Source organism: Ostrea edulis, chromosome 4 (assembly GCF_947568905.1).
Source record: "Ostrea edulis chromosome 4, xbOstEdul1.1, whole genome shotgun sequence".
NCBI lineage: Eukaryota > Metazoa > Mollusca > Bivalvia > Ostreida > Ostreidae > Ostrea > Ostrea edulis.
Window position 1 is genome coordinate 71,654,722 of NC_079167.1, and position 24,803 is coordinate 71,679,524.

The 24,803-nt window shown below is 36.1% G+C and overlaps 2 protein-coding genes across 8 annotated transcripts in view; one reads left to right on the forward strand and one right to left on the reverse strand.

The window, feature by feature from the left end:
- LOC125668295 (tRNA 2-selenouridine synthase-like) overlaps window positions 1-6,069 on the reverse strand; it is a 7,672-nt gene extending 1,603 nt beyond the window's left edge. For both annotated transcript variants that reach the window (XM_048902235.2, XM_048902234.2), the window contains exon 1: window positions 5,983-6,069. In XM_048902235.2, coding sequence (XP_048758192.1) covers window positions 5,983-5,997 — 15 coding nt within the window. In that variant the 5' untranslated portion in view covers window positions 5,998-6,069. The remainder of the gene's footprint in view (window positions 1-5,982) is intronic.
- Window positions 6,070-8,487: 2,418 nt separating this feature from the next.
- LOC125668801 (ras-related protein Rab-3) overlaps window positions 8,488-24,803 on the forward strand; it is a 28,518-nt gene continuing 12,202 nt past the window's right edge. Inside the window, exon 1 of one of the 6 annotated variants that reach the window (XM_056163688.1) lies at window positions 8,488-8,693. In XM_056163688.1, coding sequence (XP_056019663.1) covers window positions 8,691-8,693 — 3 coding nt within the window. In that variant the 5' untranslated portion in view covers window positions 8,488-8,690. Of the gene's footprint in view, window positions 8,694-20,310; window positions 20,477-24,803 lie in introns of those variants that run through there. The other 5 variants (XM_056163689.1, XM_048903224.2, XM_048903225.2 and 2 more) reach the window with 5 other exon arrangements.

Below are 24,803 nucleotides of genomic sequence, written 5' to 3' on the forward strand. Positions count from 1 at the left end.
TACGGAACTTTCGGGATATGCCGGAACGACCAATTATATTTGACTTTTATACACCACGGTCACGTGATAATAACCAATTGTAGGGCAAAGTTCAAACTCCCCGTCGAGGCCTCATTACGTCACCTACGAATAGACCTCTCCTATGTGACGCAGTACAATATACAGATTTGTATATTGTGAGTCCACGATTATCACGCAGGCAAATAACACTAAAGAAGTAGTTCGTAGTTAAAAGTTTGAAGATATTGACATTAAGAGCATTAATATAAAAGTATGGATTTTATTTTAAACATAAAATGATCAAATGATCATTAAAAACTAGGGAGACTGTTCAAGTTATTGTGTAAAGTAATGAACTTGATGTTTACATTCTTGTTTTGAAAGTTTATGTTTGACGTTATGTTTTTTCGTCATTCTACAGTGACGTCACACAGTATACGCGCCCTAAGAAATCGCTATCCCATAATGCCTAAGTGGAAGAGTTTGGTTTATGAGCAAACGAACTCTGGCAGAAGTTTGGGGCAAAGATAACATCGATACATATGGTGTTTCACTTACAGACGGTCCGTAAAGAGCTATGCGCAGTCCCACAATGACGATCCAAGTCATTATTGGTGCTTAGTACCTGGGTATAAATTAGATGGAAGCGAAAAGGCGCATTTAGACGCGTACCATTGGATGCAAAGCGTGAAGTTTTACCGATATCCTCAAGATATTCCCTAGATTTATTTCCCGCGCCGACTCGCATAATTTAATCAATTGTATTTTCCTATAAAATGGTTGTAGTGATTCCTTTCTTTCAAAGATAGCATTTAAATGCAGAAAATTGATAGCAATTTAAATATTCCATGTTTGTTTACTTAGTTGTTATTATAATCCGGAAGCGACATGCCCTACAATTACGTTCAACGTGCGATAAAAGTCAGAGTGGATCCATATCTCGAAAGTCCCGTATTGCTCTCACATATTGGAGGCAAAATGGTAATTAGTATTGGACTGTTTAGCAGAAGTCAGGCAGTGCTATTATGCAGTGCTAGGTCCGATTGTCCAGCAATAGGTCTGACTGTCCAGTGATAGATCTGACTGTCCAGTGATAGATCTGACTGTCCAGTGATAGGTCTGACTGTCCAGTGATAGGTCTGACTGTCCAGTGATAGGTGTGACTGTCCAGTGATAAGTGTGCCTGTCCAGTGATAGGTCTGACTGTCCAGTGATAGGTCTGACTGTCCAGTGATAGGTCTGACTGTCCAGTGATAGGTGTGACTGTCCAGTGATAAGTGTGCCTGTCCAGTGATAAGTGTGCCTGTCCAGTGATAGATCTGACTGTCCAGTGATAGGTGTGACTGTCCAGTGATAGGTGTGCCTGTCCAGTGATAGGTGTGACTGTCCAGTGATAGGTGTGACTGTCCAGTGATAGGTGTGACTGTCCAGTGATAGGTGTGACTGTCCAGTGATAGGTGTGCCTGTCCAGTGATAGGTCTGACTGTCCAGTGATAGGTCTGATTGTCCAGTGATAGGTGTGACTGTCCGGTGATAAGTCTGATTGTCCAGTGATAGGTGTGACTGTCCAGTGTCCAGTGATTGATCTGACTGTCCAGTGATAGGTGTGACTGTCCAGTGATAGGTGTGACTGTCCAGTGATAGGTCTGATTGTCCAGTGATAGGTGTGACTGTCCAGTGATAGGTCTGATTGTCCAGTGATAGGTGTGACTGTCCAGTGTCCAGTGATAGGTGTGACTGTCAAGTGATAGGTGTGACTGTCCAGTGATAGGTGTGACTGTCCAGTGATAGGTGTGACTGTCCAGTGATAGGTGTGACTGTCCAGTGATAGGTGTGACTGTCCGGTGATAAGTCTGATTGTCCAGTGATAGGTGTGACTGTCCAGTGTCCAGTGATAGGTGTGACTGTCCAGTGATAGGTGTGACTGTCCAGTGATAGGTGTGACTGTCCAGTGATAGGTGTGACTGTCCAGTGATAGGTGTGCCTGTCCAGTGATAGGTGTGACTGTCCAGTGATAGGTGTGACTGTCCAGTGATAGGTGTGACTGTCCAGTGATAGGTGTGACTGTCCAGTGATAGGTGTGACTGTCCAGTGATAGGTGTGACTGTCCAGTGATAGATCTGACTGTCCAGTGATAGGTGTGACTGTCCAGTGTTCAGTGATAGGTGTGACTGTCCAGTGATAGGTGTGACGGGGGGGGGGGGGGGGGACCCTTGGGTTCGTTTCGTGCAGAGGACCTGGTCTATTCAAAGTTCTAAATGGGTTTATGCTGCCTGAGTGTGAAGTCATTTAGGAGAAATATGGCAATCAGACAGGCTCTGTCATGTGTGCCAGATAGCTCCTTTGGTAGATCATCCCATTCAGGAGGCCTGGGTTAATGAATCCCACACTGCACAGCAATACTAAATGGAGAACTATAAAGAACTGTAAGAATATTATATATAATATGGTGTTCATATGAATAATTTTATCATATTCATCATCTGATATTTGTAATCAGAATTATATGGGCTTTACAGGGTTTTGTTGCATTTAAATAAAGGTGCTAGATTAACACACTGGATTTTATAACACATGCTATGGCTATGCCATACTTGTCTTACTTGGTGAATGTAAAACTAGTCAGTTTGGAATAAAGGGTTTTGTATTTCCAAGTCTTAATTGTTTTGAAATTTAATATGTCTTACGGTGTGACCGTTTTTGAGGGCGAAGCAAAAAGTATTGGCATCTATATCCATAGCAGGAACAAACAAGAGGCCCATGGGCCACATCACTCACCTGAGTTACCTTAGCCCATATGTGAAGACTTTCCATATGTATATTTGCATGTAAAACCTTAGTCCGTATTGTGGCCCCAATCTACCCTCGGGGACCATGATTTGAACAAACTTGAATCTTCACTATATCTGGAAGCTTTCATGTAAATCTCAGCTCTTCTGGCTCATTGGTTCTTGAGAAGATGATTTTTAAATATTTTCTCTATTTATTCTCAAGTAAAATTTGATCCCATATTGTGGCCCCAATCTACCCCCAGGTGCCATGATTTGAACAAACTTGAATCTGCACTATGTCAGGAAGCTTTCATGTAAATCTCAGCTCTTCTGGCTAATTGGCTCTTGAGAAAAAGATTTTTCCTATATATTTCTATGTAAAACTTTGATCCCCTATTGTGGCCCCAATCTACCCCCGGGTGCCATGATTTGAACAAATTTGAATCTGCATTATGTCAGGAAGCTTTCATATAAATTTCAGCTCTTCTGACTCATTGGTTCTTGAGAAGAAGATTTTTCCTATATATTTCTATGTAAAACTTTGATCCCCTATTGCGGCCCCAATTTACCCCCGGGGGCCATGATTTGAACAAACTTGAATCTGCACGATGTCAGGAAGCTTTCATTTAAATTGCAGCTCTTCTGGCTCATTTGTTCTTGAGAAGAAGATTTTTAAATGACCCCACCCTATTTTTGTGATTATCTCCCCTTTGAAGGGTGCATGACCTTTTATTTGAACAAACTTGAAAGCCCTTTACCCAAGGATGCTTTTGGCCAAGTTTGGTTATAATTGGCCCAGTGGTTCTGGAGAAGAAGATGAAAATGTGAAAAGTTTACGACGCCGACAATGGACAAATTTTGATCATAAAAGCTCACTTGAGCCTTCGGCTCAGGTGAGCTAAAAATATCCCGAAGTTAGCTCTAAACATGTGAGGACAGCATCCTCCTAACTTTAATAGACATTTGATCCGCCTATTCATTGAACGCGGGAAACAACTGATGTAAACAGTGCATTGTGACGTCATATTCAGGGTCAGTGTTTAGCAAGTTCACAAACAGGAGATATGGTACAGTCACGTTAATCGAGAAGTGATTATATATGGCTGAGGAAATAAGACTTGCATGCCTTTATGGATTTTATCTAACATCTCAGAATGACCGATGTGAACTTGGGTACACAAGATTCAATATGGAGAATTACATGTCCATGTGCTCGCAATTGAATCTACACCAATTGGACCCAAATTTTGAAGTTCCATAGGTATGGTTTAATTTTTCATTAGTTTTCTATATTATCCTTTTAAACATGTATATACATGTTACCTATAGGGAAAGCTCTGCACTCACATCCCTTCAGGCTATGAGAGGGCTTCGCCCTCTATCATTTTTATATTAAATGGGCATGGACACGATTTGGGCTGAAAATTTTAAAATCTTTATTTTTCCATTTTAAATGTTTAGATATGTTTAGTCACTCAACCTCAAGGTACATAGGAGATACAGACCAGCTCACAATTCTTTATTATATAAACAATGTTTGTGCCAAGTTTTTGTTTACATATGTTAAATTAATAGAGGGCAAAGCCCTCTCACGGCCCAAAGGGCCATGAGAGCGGAGCTCTCCCTATAGGTAACACATATATACATGTTTAAAAGGAAAATATCGAAAACTAATGAAAAATTAAACCATACCTGTGGAACTTGTGGAAAAATTTGGTCCCTACGACGTCGATTTGAATATTAGTGCAAGGACATGTATTTCTCCATTTTGAATCCTGTCTACCCTAGTTCACTTTGTTCTGAGATGTTACATAAAATCCGTAAAAGCATGTAAATCTTATTTTTTTAATCATATATATAATCACTCCTTGATTAACGCAATTGTGTCATGTCTCCTATGTTTGTAAATTTGATAAATACCGAAGGAGTGTCTATCGGCACGATGGTCGTGCCGATTATATTCACTATTCACACGACATATCCACGCGACAGTCAGTTAGCACGACATATAAGAGAGATAACTCTAATTCAATTCTTGGAAAATGTGTGAGAGAGAGATGCAATAAAAAATGTAATAATATGCAAATAAGATTGAATTTTAAACAACATCAAGTTGTAACTATTTTTTTGTTTTGTTATATTAATAATTACATAATGACAGTCACTTTTCGTGGTGGTGAGATTGAGGGTTCATAGTTCAATTGTCTTTTTACCCCATAGAACCCCAGATATATCCCAAAGAACTCAATAAAATAAAAGTTATTCGGTTTAGATTTATAGAGGTGTTGTTCACAAAGTTGGAGGGTGTGTTCACCCCATCCTCCTTATTTTGTTTACAGGGGCGGATCCAGAAATGGCAGTTAGGGGGCGCAACTTAATATGAGACAGAGGGTCTAGGGGCCGCCTTGAAGCCCCCAGTTTTAAATTGTTGTTGTCGTGCGAATAACTGTTGCAATTAGCACGACCATTGTGCGGATAATCTGGTTTATGGGCACGACCATCGTGCGGATAGCCTCGGCCAAATACCGACGTTGAATATGACGTCACAATGCACTGTTTACATCAATTGCGTTATATTTCCCGCTTTCAATATATAGGCGGATCAAATGTCCAAAATTAAGATGCTTTGATAAAGCTCTGTCCTCGTGCTAACTTTGGGTTGTTTTTTGTCCTGTTTTGGATATAGATACTAATGTCAATACTTTTTGCTTCGCCCTCAAACACGGTCACGCCGCAAGACATAATACTTGTAAAAGTTCGTTTAAAGAAGTTTTTTTTTTATTTACAACTTAATTCTGAACACAATTAAATAGTTTCTAGCGTTTAGCATACCACATTTTGTTTTAAACATGCTACATTAATTAAGCAATCTATATGTAAAATCCAGGGACCTATATTATAGGTCCCTGGTAAAATCACAGGCACCTGAATTGCTCAATAAAGCCAAAGGTCGAAAAATCCTACCCCTTCTATATATAAACACAAAAGGTGTGCAACGCCATTTTGACACCTTGTGAATTTATATATAGAGGGGGTAGGAATTTTCGATCTTTAGCTTTATTGAGCGACTTAATTATTGACAGAAATTCAGGTGCCTGTGGTAAAATCAAAACTTGGCACGACTACGCTGATGCATACATTCACTAACATTACACTTGTCTTCTCTGCTGGAAGTTTCTAATTAAATAGTTTGATTCATAAGACATTTTACCTTAGACTTTGACATTTCTATGACATGTGTAACTCGAATTTTCTTTGATGGCTACCGGAAGCATATTTTGCGAAACAAATTATAAAACCAATACAAATTTCCGGATTACTAAATATTGTACCGTAATGTGATAAATGGATAAACTTCTACCATCATTTTTAATAACTAATTCATTGGGACTACCATTAAGAATTATTCTAATCAAACTATCCAAGGTGACAATAAAGTTCTGTTGAATGCACTGACTTTCTTTAACCTGTAAACCTGTTCAGTGTGGATTCTTAAATTGTACATTACCACCCACTCACCCACCCCTTAGAATAAATTTATATTATACAGAACCAAAATTTAATCCAAAACTTGTTATTTCCCCACCGATCATCCTCATAAGTCGTTCTGAATAGTCAGTTTCTACCTTCTGTAAGCTTTTGAAATGACCGCTTTTTGAGATACTAATATATGTCCACACTTCAGGTCATAGGCACTTGTTTCTGTACATAATTAGTATACAGAGGTCGTAAGTTATTTACAGAAACATAGTGCTTGTGCTTCGGGTGCCTATGAACATGATAACCTGCATGCCGTTTTCTTTGAACAACCATGAATAATATACATGATTGTACAACGCCACACATTACTTGTTCAAAGGATTCAGTACCGACATGCTGTAAATGTCCCCCCACCCCGCCCCCTAGGTTTTTCCTAGACCTCCCCCTTTTTAAAACAAAATGAATTTGGAGGGGGGGGGGGTGTGTGAATTAAAAAAAAATTGATATTGATTGAATTCTGCTGAAATACAGGCAACTGAATATCCAATATCTGTCTATTTGTAATATAGATCTGTACTTCGGTCAGATTGTTAAATCTCTATATATACTAGTTAGTAAATCACAGACGGGGAACATACTATAAGCCGAATTGTTACTTCAAGTGGAAACAACTATTTTGCACTAGCGTATATTGATTATTATTTTTTTTTAGATGCATGTACATTGAAACACAGGTGCTTGGGTTCAGGGACCCCCCCCCCCCCCCCCCTGGAATAACCTTATAACATATGTATGATTTAATTTAATTATTTTCGTTAATATCTCTAATGCATGTCAACAGTGTCTTGTATACCCCAAAAATCTAAAATACGTGAGGGTATTTTTCAAAAGGGTATATTTTGAGTTATTTTGGACTTGACATGCATTCCCTAGAGACGAGTGTAGCCACAGTAAAAAAAAAAAGAAAAAAAAGAGAGGAACGGATCGAGGAGCTGGTTTTAATCAGATTGATTTTCAATATATATTAAATAATCAAATCAACTCATGTAGCTTATACGGGGGCAAGAGGGTGGAGTGGTCAGAACCCAAGCACATGTGCATTGAAATTAATTTATCAAACCTTTACTCAACAGAAAATGACTATACTGATCGCTTTTTTTTAAAGTTAGATTTACTGGGGTTTTACAAATAGATATGTGAACTAAACTGTTTGGGGAGACGGAAATTCGGTTGAACGAATAATTGTGTTTAATTTGATTTATCATTTCTACTTCAATGATATAGTTGCATATGTCATTTAATGTGAAAAAGTTCGCACAAAAATATGGAATTGCAATATAAATCTGATATCCCCTCTAACTGTGTCCAGAAGTGTCCCCTTGAGCTGTCCTTATCCGGGCGACCCGCGAACGTTTTGCGTTAAATAATTTCATTGTAGGCTTTTGTAAATACAAACATGACAACAGATTTTTAAAATTATTTACTTTCTCAAATTGCAAGTGTCATATATCACTTGTCTGCACCAGTGTTGGTAAAAACAGTTAAAGGTCCAAATCAGATGCTGCGGGATCTAAGCCTTTATCGATTCGTTACAACGTACATGTACATTACAAATCTTGAAAGGAAGCATATATATATATATTTTTTTTATATATATAGACATCTATATAAAAATCTACATAAATTCATACACGAAACTTGTAAACCAGTTTCTATTAATTTTTATCCCCTATAAACTAAGAATTTTTTAACTCTAGTAGTCGAACACCTTATTATCAATATCAAGTTATTATTTAGAAGCTATAAAAAAATTCAAGTTTATTACATTTGATTTCGTGTAAAATTGTATGGAAAAGCATTATTTTGAATGAATTCGTAAAAATAGAGTGAAAATTTTAAAACGATTTGATATGTTTCTACATATTCCTATTCAGTTTCAATTTGTTGATACACAGTGCGAAATATCTTTAAAGTTGACTAATTTGTTGATACACAGTGCGAAATATCTTTAAAGTTGACTAATTTGTTGATACACAGTGTGAGATATCTTTAAAATTGACTAATTTTGTTGATACACAGTGCGAGATATCTTTAAAGTTGACTAATTTGTTGACACACAGTGCGAGATATCTTTAAAGTTGACTAATTTGTTGACACACAGTGCGAGATATCTTTATAGTTGACTATTTTGCGTTATTAGATCTTTGTTGGGTCCTTTATTCAGTGATTGTTGGATTTTTAAATTTTTTTTTTTTTTTATTTCGAACGAATAATTTGTGATACGAGTTGTCTCCCTCCCTTTGCCACGAATGAACATCCGGGAAATTTTATGAAAAGCAGACAGACTTGCAGATTGAGCAGAACATTCCGAGGACTCATCTAAAGATAATCTCACAAAGAAAGAGGTACCTTGATATCTGCTATTGTGTTTTACGACAAATGGTGCGTGATTATACGATGTCTGTTATCTTTTATGTTGTATTTGCATTATTCTGAAGTTATAAGCTCATCTAGCATCTGACAGATGCTCAACATGTATCGATTTTCTTGTGTTTGGATAATGAGAATAGAAAAACACAGATGCACTGTACATAAAATGGCTATATAAGAGTAAATGTGTAATAGTTTTATATCAGGTCTTTGAATCTTGTATTCAGCAAATGTCACCGGGCAGAAAGGTAACAATAAAATCTTGGTGAGATGCGGCTTAACTGATATTTTGATGGACGTTGTAGGCGCCTGTCAAAGTATCACCGCCAAACCAAATCTCGCTGAGATTACATAGTGCTATTGGATTTCATCATGACATGCAATGACCCATCACTAATCTTGTTATTATTAGTTAGTCAAAAATAAAGGCATTCAAACTCACCCACTCCATGCTCCTGAGGCTACCATGTTCTGAAACTTAAAGAACTTTTTGTCTAAATGTCTGGCAAGAAATCAGTGCTGCTTCATCTTTCTTGTTCTTTTAATTTCCCACATTGCAGAACAGATTAAAATGTGACCGCCGAACTGTTTTCCCTAATCACTAAGTAATAACCAGAACTGCAGTTTTTCAAGAGTTAATTTTAAAGTTTTTGATGGCAAAATATTGATGTATTCATTCTCCACTTTCCATTCTTAACGGTTTTCTTTGGTATGATGTGCACTGTAACGTCATAATTCTTTTAAAAAGTGTAAGGATTTAATTTTTGAAGTGATCGTCCAACACTCAAGCAATCACAGTAGTCTAGCTGTAAAGGACCTCACATCGCAACCCAAGATCCTGGGTTCAATTTTTGTTCCTGACACCTTGTCAAACAAATCTTATAAGTTTTAACATAGGTTCGCCACGTGCCTGGCATAAGAAGTTAAAGTCAAGGTTCTGTGTATGGAACCCACAGGTTTTCTCTCCGTGAATGAAGTGAACTGTGAGTTCCGATGATGTGTCATAGTTGGCATTGGCACAATAAAGAACACCAATAGTAATGTTAAGGACTTAGGTTACCCAAATTCTGTTAAGTTAGTAAAAATGACACTTCATACATGTATATCTTATGTTATTTGCTAATATATGCATGTTAATTTGTTAGATGAAGTTTGGAATACTTTTGAAATACCCCATCTGGGATCTCCTTCTTTAGTGTCACATGATCATATCAGTCATGTGACTTGGTATTTATACATTCCAAAAATCTTGTAATAAATTGCTATGAACTGCATAAGTTCAAGAAATTGAGAGCTATTGAACATCAGATTTAGTATTTGAAAAGTTCTGAGGGGATAAACCATTCCTTCAAAATTCATAGATATGCATTTTATATCTGATGGTTTCTCACAAAATATCAGTGAACAGTCTTCAACCTGCTCAGATGCAAAGATATTGTTTACATGTAATTTGCTCTCTTGTTCTAACTGCCTATTACACAGTAGTCAGAAGCTTCAGAATGTATCAAATATTTTATTATTAGGAAGTTAAAAAAACTGGATACATGTTTACCATCATCGTCAGAAACCCACGGTTGATTACGCTTCATTCCTTTGACCTCTCTCCATCACCTGTAGGTCCATTCATTCCAACTCACTCGTTCTCATGAATAAATATTTGATGATATTGTCCAATCAAAGTAATCGTTATAGTAACGGAACTCTTCTGTTTTTAACTTAACTTTGCTATCACAACAATTGTGTACCGAAATTGGGCTGAAAGCGTCTTGTTGATTAGAAAATTTGCTCAGGGTGTACTATGAGTGCCCAATCAAATTGCATCATTAATTATTCATGAGAACGAGCGAGTAGGAATGAATGGATGACGGGTGGAGAGAGGAACGAACCATTATTAACCATGGGTTTCCGACGATGGTGTACAATATAAGTAAATAAACTGAATTAACACTTGACAAGCAGACATGAACATAAACAACTCTAAATATCATAGAGGTAGTGAATAATACTAAAATATTACAGCTCTTCCTTCGATACAGCTAAATTCTTATATGTTGTGGTGTAATATTTTATCATGACTGAGGTGCTTTTCTATAAAGCATCATTAATTTTATCGGGGAGCCTTCTGCACTCTGCGAATGCTGTCTTTTAGACCATTTCCCGAACAGTCTCTTATGCACTCCGTGAACTGACAACGTGGGGTTGATCAATCAAAATGTATTTTAGAATGAAGACATGTGCTTGAATTAGTTTTAGTCTTCAGAATTGATATTCTCAGATCACAATTTTAGAAATAATTATAGAATGCAGTACTTGTTACAGAAAACCCACAAAAATAATAAAAACCTTATGAAATATATGTAGATGTGTAAATCAAATAGATTTAGTCATGCACACAGAAAATTAGTTAAGGGCATTTGAGAACGATTTGAACACTGTATCAAATTAATCTGGATTAAAAAGAGTTTCAGAGCTGGCAGAGTGATTCAGAATTTAGCTATGTGAGATCATATTTCCAAGGATTTGTTAACAATTAAAAGTATTTTCCATTCGATAGGTGTACCAAAGTGTACAGTTCATTACAGGTAAATTTTTCCAGAGCTAAGTGAAAGGGAGTGAAAAAATGATAGAACAAAATTTTAAAACACTTGGATCAAATATCTACTCTGCGTGTATTCAAACACCAAGCAAACAATAGATGTAAAGTACCTCTGTTGTTGCTAAAATTGAAGGAATTTAAACCTATCATATTTAATTAATATTAAAGTCAAAATCATAATTGTTTAAAAAAATTAGATAAGGATTTCAAATTTTATTGCTTGTTTTTTGTTTTTTTTTTATTTATTTATTTTTTTTTTATTGGTCTACTGTCCAGGATCTTAAGCAAGTGATTAATGTAAAAATAGAATTTAATGTAGGTTGGCCTAACAGAATTTTGGTCTTTGTACTAGATGATTGAAATAAAAAACAAATTTTTAGATTATTCTGCCAGGCAATGGTCATTGAAAATGTGGTCTGGAACCTGGTCAAAAACTATTCTTGACATTTTCTAAGTCAATACCATGAATTTAGCTACCCGTGAAGTGCAGTACTGTACAATATTCACATTGTTCTCGGGGATCAGTGAATATATTGTGCCTCTCCGGTAGCTAAAGCATCACATTGACCTCAGAAATGACAATAATTGTAATATTATGCAATGTACACTTGTATCATGCAAGGATGTGGAATTTTCTGCAGGGTACTCTTGAGAAGATGTACTTTTATAGGATTGAATTATATAAAAAAAATAATCTCTTCAGACATGTTGCCAATGTTTGTGCCATTTTGTTTCACAAACACAGTTTCTGTGTTAGTCTGGCATAAAATCTTTACATTCTGAAGTCTTCTACAGAGCCATTAAGTCATAGTTGGCAATGGTCTTCAATAGTCCTGAGTTTTTAGCTCAACTGAGCTGAAAGCTCAAGTGAGCTTTTCTGATCGCCTGTTGTCTGTCCGTCTGTCTGTAAACTTTTTACATTTTCGACCTCTTCTTCAGAACCACTGGGCTAATTTCAACTAAACTTGTCCAAAAGCATCCTTGGGTGAAGGGCTTACAAGTTTGTTCAAATAAAGGGCCATGTCCCTTTCAAAGGGGAGATCATTACAAAAATGCAAAAATAGGGTGGGGTCATATGAAAATCTTCTTCTTAAGAACCACTGGGCCAGAAAAGTTGAAATTTACATGAAAGCTTCCTGACATAGTGCAGATTCAAGTTTGTTAAAATCATGACCTCCGGGGGTTGGATGGGGCCACAATAGGGTATCAAAGTTTTACATACAAATATATAGGAAATTTTTTTTAAAATCTTCTTCTCAAGAACCACTGAACCAGAAAAAGTGAGATTTACATGAAAGCTTCCTGACATAGTGCAGATTCAATTTTGTTAAAATCATGCTCGCTGGGGGTTGGATGGGGCCTAAATAGGGGATCAAAGTTTTACATACAAATATATAGGGAAAATCTTTAAAAATCTTCTTCTGAAAAATACTGGGTCAGGAAAGTGGAAATTTACATGAAAGCTTCCTAACACAGTGTCGATTCAAGTTTGTAAAAATCATGGCCCCCCAGGTCAGGATGGGGCCACAAGGGGGTATCAAAGTTTTACATACAAATATATAGGGAAAATCTTTAAAAATCTTCTTCTCAAAAACTACTTGGCCAAGAAAGTGGAAATTTACATGAAAGCTTCCTAACATAATGCAGATTCAAGTTTGTTAAAATCATGGCTCCTGAGGATAGGATGTGGCCACAATAGGGGATCAAAGTTTTACATACAAATATATAGGGAAAATCATTAAACATCTTCTGAAAAATCACTGGGGCAGGAAAGTTTACATTATGAAAGCTTCCGGACATACCGTATATACTCGCCTATAAGTCGGTCCGCCTATAAGTCGGTTGTATTTTTTAAGGTTATTTTGTAGGAATTTGTCATTGACCCGCTTATAAGTCGGTACAAATTTTTGTCAGAGTCAGTCGACAATTTCAAGTCAATGCTGTAGTGTTTTTACCTATGTTTCAAAAAATATTTTGAGAAATTAATAATTATGAGGTGCTCAATATCCAAGCCATACCTGTTTGGGGTTTAAACGCAACCCTTGATCTATTATGGGCAATGATCCCTTGTTTACCTAAGCTCCTAATTACCAGTACCCGACACCGTGTTTACTTAGTGGCACGCGCCTCGCGAAAACTGTTATAGTGGGATTCTGGTATAATTAATTGTATCAACAATTTTAAGAGTCAAGAATGATGATCTAAATTATCTGTTAACAATATTAATTTTTTTATGAAATATATTTCAGCCGGTATGCATACTGGTATGAATATTTCAATATTAAATCGGGTTCGTAATTCAATTTTACCGATAAACGATAGATTAGTTGAATATTGAAAGTATTAATTATAGCGGTATGTAAATAATTTTTAACTAGATAAAAATATGCAAATACTTGATTTATACATAATTTTTAAATACATAAACAATACAATATGTCTAGATAATCATTCATTTTGTGTGGTAGTTCATGATAATCGTCGGAGTTGTTTAAAAACACTACATTACGCCGCCCAGAAAAATACCAATCTTCTTAGAACGCACCTATAAGTCGGACATAGAGTTTTGGACCAAAAATTGACTCCCAAAAATCCGACTTATAGGCGAGTATATACGGTAGTCCAGATTCAATTTTGAAAAAATCATAGCCCATGAGAGTAGGTTGGGGCTACAATAGGAATCAAAGTTTTACATGCGAATATATAGGAAAAATCTTTAAATATGAGCCAAGGTGACTCAGGTGAGCGATGTGACCCATGGGCCTCTTGTTTTGAAGTGGGGTGGGGTGGGTTGGGGTGGGGGTATCCCAGTAGCCATGCTGAAACTTCAATTTTTTCCGGTGAATAAGCATGATGGAGATTGGTAAATGTTCTCTGTTAATTGGAGACCAAACATCCATTTTGGAATTCCTGTAAAAAAAAAAAAATCCCAGTACTATTAAAACTTGATCAGTCGTCATTTATAATCATTCCTAACATTTACAATCATTCCTAAACTGCTACACTTTTTTCATTACTTTTGCCTCTAACTTGTGTGCATCTTTCCAGGCAAGTGTAGATTTTATTCCAAATATGGCCCTCTGAATCCACATATTCCATGACTCTCTCTAAAGCAAGGGAAAGGATCAGTGACCAGTTGATTGATATTTCATCATTTACTAGGAAATAGTGGGAGGGAGTTGATAAGGCTATTAAAAACTGTGATATGTGTAACAATTAAAGGAAATCAATGGTTGGACACATGATCAGTACCCAGGTTTGTTTTGTTCAGTCATTCGTGAGACTTGTGTAAATTTTGTGAGAGTAATGTTTTCATAAGGATTAATAATCATTTAAAGTAGAGCTCTCACTACATCAAAAGTTTTTCATTTTATGACACTACGTCACAAGATGGCAATTCAAATGTTTTGTGAAATTACTTGCATCGATTGATTTGCTTGTATATATGCGAAGCTCAGCGGATAAGGTATCAGTTATCAACATGATTAACCTGGAGATCCCGATTTCAAATCCTCCAGTGTCTTGTGTTATATATTGAAATAAATTTTTGAAAATATATTTTTTGACATGTACTTATCACATATCATCATATCCTTCATGATTGAATCATTTCATACTGATTTGATAAACCTTTTCAAGGTGTAGTGAGCCACCTTAAATGGAAAAGGATGTTGTGACCTACAAACTAATATCTCCAGTGACCTTGACCACTTGTCTTGAATGTAAAAACTGATATCACTTCAGAACCAGGTCTGAACGAGACCTTGGATCTTGGGGAATGATGAGAGTGAGAGGATGATTGGACCTGCAAACTAGTATCACCACAAAACATCCTTGGGTAAAGGGGATTCTAGTTTGTTCCAATGAAGGGCTGTGCCCCCTTCAAAGGGGAGATAATCACAAAAATGCAAAAATAGAGTGGGGTCATTTAAAAATCTTCTCAAGAACCACTTGGCCAGAAGAGCTGAAATTCATATGAAAGCTTCCTGGCATAGTGCAGATTCAAATTTGTTAAAACTATGGCCCAAGGGGATATGATGGGGCTGCAATAGGGGATAAAAGATTTACATGCAAATATATAGGGGAAATCTTTAAAAATCTTCTTTTCAAGAACCACTGAGCCAGGAAAACACAAATTTACATGAAAGCTTCCTGACATTTTGCAGATTCTAGTTTGTTAAAATCATGGCCCCCGGGGATAGGATGGGGATCAAAGTTTTATATAGAAATATATAGCAAAAATCTTTTAAAATCTTCTCAAGAACCATGGGACCAGAAAAGTTTATATTTACATGAAAGCTTCCTGACATAGTGCAGATTCAAGTTTGTAAAAATCATGTCCCTTGGGGGTAGGATGGGGCCACAATAGGGGGTTAAAGTTTTACATAGAAATATATAGGGAAAATCTTCATAAGAACCATTGGGCCAAAGAAGTTTACATTTACATAAAAGCCTCCAGACATAGTGCAGATTCAAGTTTTATAATATCATGGTCCCGGGGGGTAGGGTGGGGCCACAATAGGGGATCATAGTTTTACATACAAATACATGGTGAAAATCTTTAATAAATCTTCTTCTCAAGAACCACTGGGTCAGAAAAGTTTACATTTACATGAAAACTTTCTGACATAGTACAGATTCAAGTTTGTAAAAACCATGCCCCCCCCCCCCCCCCCCCCCCCCCCCCCCCGCCATGGGGTAGGTTAGGGCCACAATGGGGATGAAAGCTTTACATGCGAATGTGTATGGAAAATCTTTAAATATGGGCCAAGGTGACTCAGGTGAGCAATGTGGCCCATGGGCCTCTTGTTTTAATATAGCACTGATCCCAGTTGGTGTATTAAAGAAACCTTGATATAGCTGCAATAAAGTAGCCCCCCCCACCCCCCCCCCCCAACCGCATTTCTTAAGATTCTGACAATAGAACATTTTCAAGTTACTGCCGGAATGCGTGTTTATTCTAGATTTTATATAACGTGATCACATGATTTCAAGATTTGGTTAGCCTTCGATACTTCTGGTAAAATAGCATCTGTTGGGAAGAAACGAAGGGATCAAAAGCAAGATACTACTGCTCAGGGTGAGGACTCATGGAAGATGGGAAAGTATGGTTAAACGAAAAATGTTACATTTTATCCCTTTCTGGCACATACAAAATATCCGAAAAGCGTGATTAAAGTTGATGAAACAAAAAGATTACGACCCTTCGAAACATCATAGACTTATGCTAGTTAAAGAAAACCGCTACCTGACTGTTTGCCTACAACAACTATAAACAGCCTTTGAAGTTGAAAAGTACGAGTTCTTTTGACAAGCAGGACGTCGAAGCCATCCATCTCACAGTAGCATGAACTGGTTTGTAATTTATATTTTACAAATTAATACAATGACTGTTCACTATTTATTCTCATACATGTATATATTACATTGGACATAGTGGAACACTACGAAAAACTCTGAATACGTTGAGTGTTGGTGGTGCTGGGAGGGGGGGGGGGGGTGTCTCAATTTTATATGCGAGGAAAAAGACTCATTAGATACTATATTTGGGTAGCAACCTAATGGAGTGTGATATAACTGCTTTCATTTAAAGATTTATTTAATCTATATGCTTCAGTAATGTTTTGTTTGGTATAAAAAAAATTCGAAATCAGAACCCCCCCCTTTTTTTCAAGTGAAGTAGAAACAAATGCGGTGCCGAGGTGCCGCCCCCATGGTTGCACATCAAAACACTGGTATTATGTTTAAAATTATTCAGTGCAGCCACAAAATTTATTTTCATTATTCTTTTTCCAGATATCGGAAACTTTGTTTTAGTGATGATAATGATTCCACTCATCGCAGTTGTATTGGTTTCTTGTCACCATGAAACATCAAGAAAACAGCTAAAATGGAGGTACAGACAGATATAAGAATGGAAGAAATGACAGAGCTCCTGGACTTGAAGTCGAAAACCTAGAACCCTGATGTTGTTTGTCCAGAGAGTCATATGAACATCCAGTGACGGGAGCTTGAAACAGCATACTGGAGTGCCATTAAATATTAGCACGTTCCATTATCGCAACAATAGATTCGAGATCGCTACAAACGATTACAGAATATTCATGAAATTGTGGGAGCCTTTTTTATAAAGTGTATTATACAGTAAAATATCTGTATCTCGAATATGGTTTATCTCGAATACCCCGCTTGAGTCGAAGTCGACCACCGGTCCCGACCGTTTTCCCTATATAAATGATTAAAAAAAACTTCTGATATTTCGAACACGGTAATCTCGAATACTCCGCTTATGTCAAAGTATTTTCAAGACCCCATACCCTAAATTCACCTGGTTTATCTCGAAGTGCTGTCAATTTTCCGCTCTGCTTACCATACCTGGCGTCGTTAAGTCACACATTCACATCCGCGGCTACATCAATTATAATTAATGACCGCTAATCCACGCTCGCCTTTTCCGAGTAGACCCAGGTCGCAATAAATGGCTCAACAGCTTGGGTGATTAGTGAATCCTTCCAACATTACAGCTAAAGTACACTGCCAATTTTGTTCCTTACATGATAGGTTCTTTCATTACAACGCAATAAATACATCCCAGTCGAGCCTGGACATCAGTAAACTTAAAGTAAGCATACAGGCACGATCATCCTAATTTTGAAACACATTGTGAATTCAATTGGATGTTTATATATATTAAAAAAACGAAATGTTTGTCTTTGAAATTCCACAATATTAATTTATCAACTTGTATTAAACTATAAGAAACGGCAACAGGGTTTTTGTTTATAATGTCAATCCCATACTATGCATCAAATATCCTCCTTCAAAAAAAAAATATTCAAGATCGATTTTGGATATCTTGAACCCCCGGATATCTCGGAAGTTTTTTCGAGGTCCCTCGGACTTCGAGATAGAGATGTTTTACTGTAATTTAATGATAGTTCTATTGAACCGTAATGTACTGGATGTGTTTTAATTTTCAAATGCAAACTAGTGCTACTGTAATTTCAAATAAAGTATATTATCTGTCTTCTAATTTGTTTTGAATATTTCTTAGATTAATTATATTTACCCTCTTGGAATACTTTAATATCAGATGCTTGGATATTATTACCAATCCATGATCAATTCATAACATAAAAATGACAGTGGTGATGTTCAAATGTTCATGATGATAATAAAACACAGCCACCAATCAGAGTACAAAAATGCTAGCTTTGAAATATCAAGATAATTTGCAAAATGATCAACAACAGTTACTACAAAAACGAAAGGAACTAAACAGCTGTTGGGGAAATGAGAAATTACGATATACAAAAGACAAAAACATGATAAATCAAATATATATTGATGATTGAATGACATGATACCACAATGGGAATGATATCTGACATGGTGTGATACTTTTACCATATATTTTTGCTTAGCAGTAATATAATCTATTTCTAATATATGACAAAATTGGCACCAAATTTGAAACAACACAAAAACTTGCGCAACACAGGTACAACCTCCAGACACAATTTGTCCTGACTGGTGCACCAGCACCCATACATTGTAAGGATTTGACATCTGCCGCATTACTGGAATGCAGTCTGATTTAATGGCAACTGTTTTGAGCATTTATGACATTTGTACATTTTTAATATGGTTTGAAGTGAATAATTTGAACCCATTTTCGTTCTTGTAAGACTGTACACAGAATCCTGTGTAAGTTATAAAATATCGCAAGTTTGCATGTCTGGCTGAGAAGTGAGACACTTGTTCCATGTGATGAAATGACTATAATTAATCCTGTTTTCTTCGTTGTTAAATCGGTGACGGATTTAGGATTTTTGACCGGGGGTGGGGGGGGGGGGTGAAAGTAAAGTATTAGCCAAAATACTCAGCCAATTTGGGTGAGAAATCTGAATTTTTACTTGCATTATTTTTGAATTTGTGACGAAGGGTGGGAGGACTGTTGGACACCCACACCCCACCCTCTAAATCCGCCACTGGCATCAAAAAGTATTAGCCAAAATACTCAGCCAATTTGGGTGAGAAATCTGAATTTTTACTTGCATTATTTTTGAATTTGTGACGAAGGGTGGGAGGACTGTTGGACACACACACCCCACCCTCTAAATCCGCCACTGGCATCAAAAGTTTAGTTCCTCTGGTACTTACTGGCCAATTGGTTCAGTATTACTGGACTGAATCACATTTTACCAGACCGAAATTCTATAGACAAATTAAACACTTTCTTTAATATAATTTTATTCATGACAATGTTCAAGAGGTATTACCTCTCTAACTTCATTTACATTGCAATCTCGCACAACTCTGAACTAACTAAATTAATTTTTCTACAAAAGAAACAAGATACCCCTTAATCCGAAAAAAAAGAAAAGAACTTAAGATCTGTCACTTTCCATAAAAAAAATTGATTAAAAAAGTTCTCTCCATCATTTTGGAACTTAGGGCTAACCAAATCTGAGGGCGCATGTAAAATTCGGGTAAAAATGGTATTCCGGCAGTAACTCAAAAATGTGCTATTTCCCCCACCCCTGAAATTATTGCAGAGCTCTATATTTAAATGATACCATTACTAGACATCTGTTCAATGATTGAAATTTATGCTTAGATAGTTGAAGGAATGAAAACTTCGAAATTATAATATTGACCATATTTAGTATAAAAACATGATAAATATTTGCTTGTTTGTCTTATTTAAATTGCTGTTAATATTGATCATGATTCCAACTTGAACAAGGTGACTAAATCTGACATGAATGTCTGACATAATTCATAATTTGTTTAATTGATTTTTTTTTTCGTCTTCAAGATTAAGAAAATGAAACACAAATCTGGCAATATATGTAATGTCTAATTTGCATACATCTCTATAAGTAAATGGTATAGACAGAAGCATAAATTTATATATAAAATTTTGTCTGAATTTGCGGAGAATGGATGATAAGAGATTGACTGTCAGAAAATTTAAAATTCAGTCAGGGAAATTTTTCCAAAATGTCCGTCCTGGTGTTGTGGTATGACTGATGGTTGGATTTCTAGTTAGTAAGAGGGAGTTTCCCTGCTACAGAAAGAAGCTAACTACTGAATGTCATTAAATGCTTGACTAGAATGGAGTATTGATCTGTCTGGTTGTGGTGTTCTGACAGAGTACAAGGGCTGACCCATGAGGCAGGAGGGGCTTGTTCAGGTAGGGTTAAACTTGGTCTCAATTTGAAATAATGATGGCAATTGTCTTAATGTCAATTTCCAATGCTTATTTCAGATTGTGGAGGTGTATTTTGGCCTCGTTTTGCTCTTGTTTCTAGATTCTGCTGCAAGTGCAGTCATGCTGAATCTCCAGCATATTTAATGGAATATTGAAAATGTGTTTCATCAACAGCGATCATGTTGTCAGTTAGTCAGTTTAGCATGAAATTGTCACGCTGATTTAAGTCTCAGTTGTTGATAGTGATAATTCAGTTTTAGATGCCATATAAAGATAAATTGATAATGAGGGAATTAGGTTAATGGTATAATATTTCATATATTAAGTGCATTACGTAATTATTAATGATAAAGTGAATAGATTCTCATTTGTTGTCCACAATGGATTTTCATGTATGAACAGAATGGGCATAGGATAAATCAATTAATATATACTTGTGTACTTTAATTTACAAAACAGTGTTTATTGAGTGTCTCGATTGGGAGACTGTCTCTTCTCAATGAATTCTGTTCCAGAAGGCAGAGTTTGGTCTGGGATATTCAATGCTTAAGGTCTCCTGTTCTTTAAATCTCATTGTAATTGGATGTGTATTGCCCAGTATTAGGGGACGCGTTTGATCAATCTCATTGGAATCTTGCAGGTCTGTTTCTTTTAAATGACCAGGAGCTCGGAATGCCGGGTTAACTAGCATGTTTATTGTTGGTGCCCTGACAAGTTTGTTAGTAGCTTAGTACAAATGAGATCACACACTAAGCTCATTCATGTCAACATGAACACAGACCTATTGAAAATTAATCCTTATTTATTACTGACAGTAAATATTGACTCCATGAATGATATTGGTCTGTGAGGCTTTGATGTGTTATTGTGTTATTAGTTTTATACTAGAACACAGCAGTGGTTTTGATTGCAACAATAAAGTCAATCAAAACTAGATGAATTAAATAACACAATATTATCATAATCAAACCTTTAAACGTACAAATACAGTAATACTTATTTTAGCTGCCACCTCTATATAAAAGATTGTTTTGATGTTACCATTGCTTTCATTCAGTAAAACACCAGTATGTTCAGATTTTTTAATTTACATGGAGAACAGTGAGCTCTAAAGATTAGGACGAGGAAAATTTTAGTTTACATATGCGTCCACTGAATTTATAGCGAAGAAAAACCTCCCATAATCCTATTAACAGTCCTTTTCGATCTCGCATAGTCACATCTTGTTGATCTGGGTGGCAAAACTGTAGATGACACCCCCCACCCCCCCCATTTGTCTTGGGTTAGTTTAGCATGTGATGCATGTACATATTAAAAAAAAAACCCATGCCACTTTACTTACAATGACAGAGAAATTGTACTTAATATGTATAGGAAAAGATGTAACTAAGCTTAACATCAAATTATTTTGATCAGCTTGATTAATTATGCTTTTGAAGGGGATTTTGATTCATCATTACTGATAGCTACCGAATAAAAAAACAGGGAGGGGGTGTAAAATGTTGGTAATTTGAATCTATTTTTATTTACAAGATGCAATATTTAATCAGTGGGACAAAGATTAGTATTCTATACCATGTGATATTGTTGTAATTTGCTATGTAAAGAATATGTCAACACTACATCGAGATTATTCACTTAAGGATATCACCATCTTGACATTGAATATGGGTTTATGAAGATCTTTAAAAACTTTTTTTTGTGATCCGTTGTTTTTTCCCCCTTCAATTCAGTATCTTTAGTTCATTGGTAGAGGCCATGTTAGGCATACATATTGAGGGAAGGTTTTTCAACTATTAAATTCTATCTAAATCATATTGATGCATCTTTGTCATGTCATACATAAACTATTCATATCAAACTTATTTTTAAGTCTCCCAAGCGGAGTTTGGAGACTTATTGTTTTTGCTCGGTTCTTATTATTCTTCTTCCGCTTCTTTCTCACGCCTAAAACTGTCAGACACCGTTCTCCGTACCCAGTGGATGAAAGTAATAGATACTCAAGGACATCATAGGCCAATGTATCTAGATGTGCAGTAATGTTTTTGTTTTCAGATTGAAGGGTTTAGGGGGATCAAATAGGGGTGGGGTTTAACAGAACTCTATGGGGAAAAAATTAATTCCAAAATTCAACAGATATAACTTGACAAATATGATAGATAGAGTCATGGGATCTTCAGAAATGAATAGAGAATGACAGGGCGTACAAATTAGTATCAAGGTCAAGTGACTCCAGTGACCTTGACCATGTACATGAAAATTGGTATAACTTTGAAACCAGGACTAATAGTGACATGAAATCTTCAGAAATGGCAAGAGGATGACAGGACCTACAAACTAATATCAAGGTCAGATAAAGACATGGGGTCTTCAGAAATGATGAAAAGGTGATGAGATCTACAAATTGGTATCGAGGTCAAGTGACCTTGACCTCTGATCTTGAACATACAAACTCGTATGATCTTAGAATTGGAATTGATAGAGACATGTGACCTTCAGAAATGATAACAAAGTAATTAAATCTACAAACTAGTGTCAAGGTCAAGTGACTCCAGTTACCTTGACCTATGACCTTAGAACATAAAATTGGTATTACTAAGAACCAGGGGGATGCATTTTACAAAAGGACTTACGACCAACTTTACATAATGGAATTTTCCAGTTTATTGTAAGATCATTCACTCTAAATGCAAAATATTTTTTAAAAATGTTAAAAATTAAGCCTCAGAAAAGTTTTACTTCATTCATTTAAAGTAATGAATGTGTAATACAATTTAAGACTTGCGACTTTGTCCTAATTTGTTTTGTAAAGATCTGGTAGAGATATGGGATCTTCAGAAATGATGAAAGAATGATGAGATCTACAAATTGGTTTGAAGGTCAATGACTCCAGTGACCTTGGCCTCTTACCTTAGATCATAAATTTGGTATTACTTTAAGAACTAGGTCTGATAAAGAGATGGAATCTTCAGAAATGCTAAAAGGATGATGGGATATACAAATTGGTATCAAGGTCAAGTGACCTTGACGTCTGACCTTAAACATAAGTATGGTATAACTGTAGAACTGGGACTGATAGAGACATGGAATCTTCAGAAATGATAAAAGGGTGTATAGTGACCTACAAACAAGTATCCCCATTGACCTTTGACGTTGATTATAAAAACTTGTATAACTTTAGAACCAGGTCTGATAGAGACATGGGGTCATCAAAAATGATAAGAGGATGTTGGGATCGACAAACTAGGATCAAGGTCAAGTGACACCAGTTTTACTGAAGGAAAAATGGGGACTTTTTGAAAAATTTCAAATCAAAGCCTTCGTCATCAAGATTTTTTAAATGAAATAGAAATTGGAATGGGTTTTGTCAAGGGAGAAAAATAGTAGTACGCAGAAAAAACCACTTTTATACAGCCAATACTTCATTTGGGAGACTTTATAATCGGTAGATTATAATCATATCTTGTTTAACAAATATGTTTTTGCCAGTTTTTATTATTGGGAAAAGTGCAAGTTAAATTGGGAAAGAATTGGTAATTTTTGGGAGGGGAAAGGGTCAATATTTGGACCTAAAATGGGTCCAACATTGTTGTGATATTTCCTTTTTTCAGAGGAACTCCTCTGATTGGTTGAATTTTTGAAAAAATGAAACACTCTGGGTTTGATCAAAAGTGACAGAAAATGATATATTTTCAGGTAGGGTGAGGTGTTTGCCTCCTTTTTTGACCAGTTTTCCTCTGATTTCTGAGGAATTCAATCACATCCCAGGTCTAAAAATATCACTGATTAAGCTTTCCTTCTGAGTATATATAATATATAAAGGGGACAATATCAAAACATTTTACATGAAAATTCAGAGAATTTGTTGTTGTAATGAGATCAGTAGTTTTGTGTTGACAGTCATATGGACTATGTTTATAATGAGATCTGAGGAGTAGTTCTTTGTGAACAGCCATATTGTCCGAGTTAAAATAATGTGATGTGACCAGTAAGTTCTTTGTTGACAGCGGTATTGACTGGGTTTACAATAATGCTACTGTGTGTTAATTTGTTAATCAGTAACACATCCAGATCCATCGAAAACCAAGATAGCTCCACTCCCAGAAGGAGACCAAGATTTACAAAGAGAGAGACTGAATAAGGGTTGTTATGGTAACTGATCAATATATTGAGTTAATTGCCGATATTACAACATTTAAGTTCTCTGCATGTATTTGATGTGTGGCTGCTTATTGATGTAACTGTTATTTTTTATCTGCAAAATTCAAGACAATGTGAGAAAGCCACAGAATCAATTGCGGTATTTTAA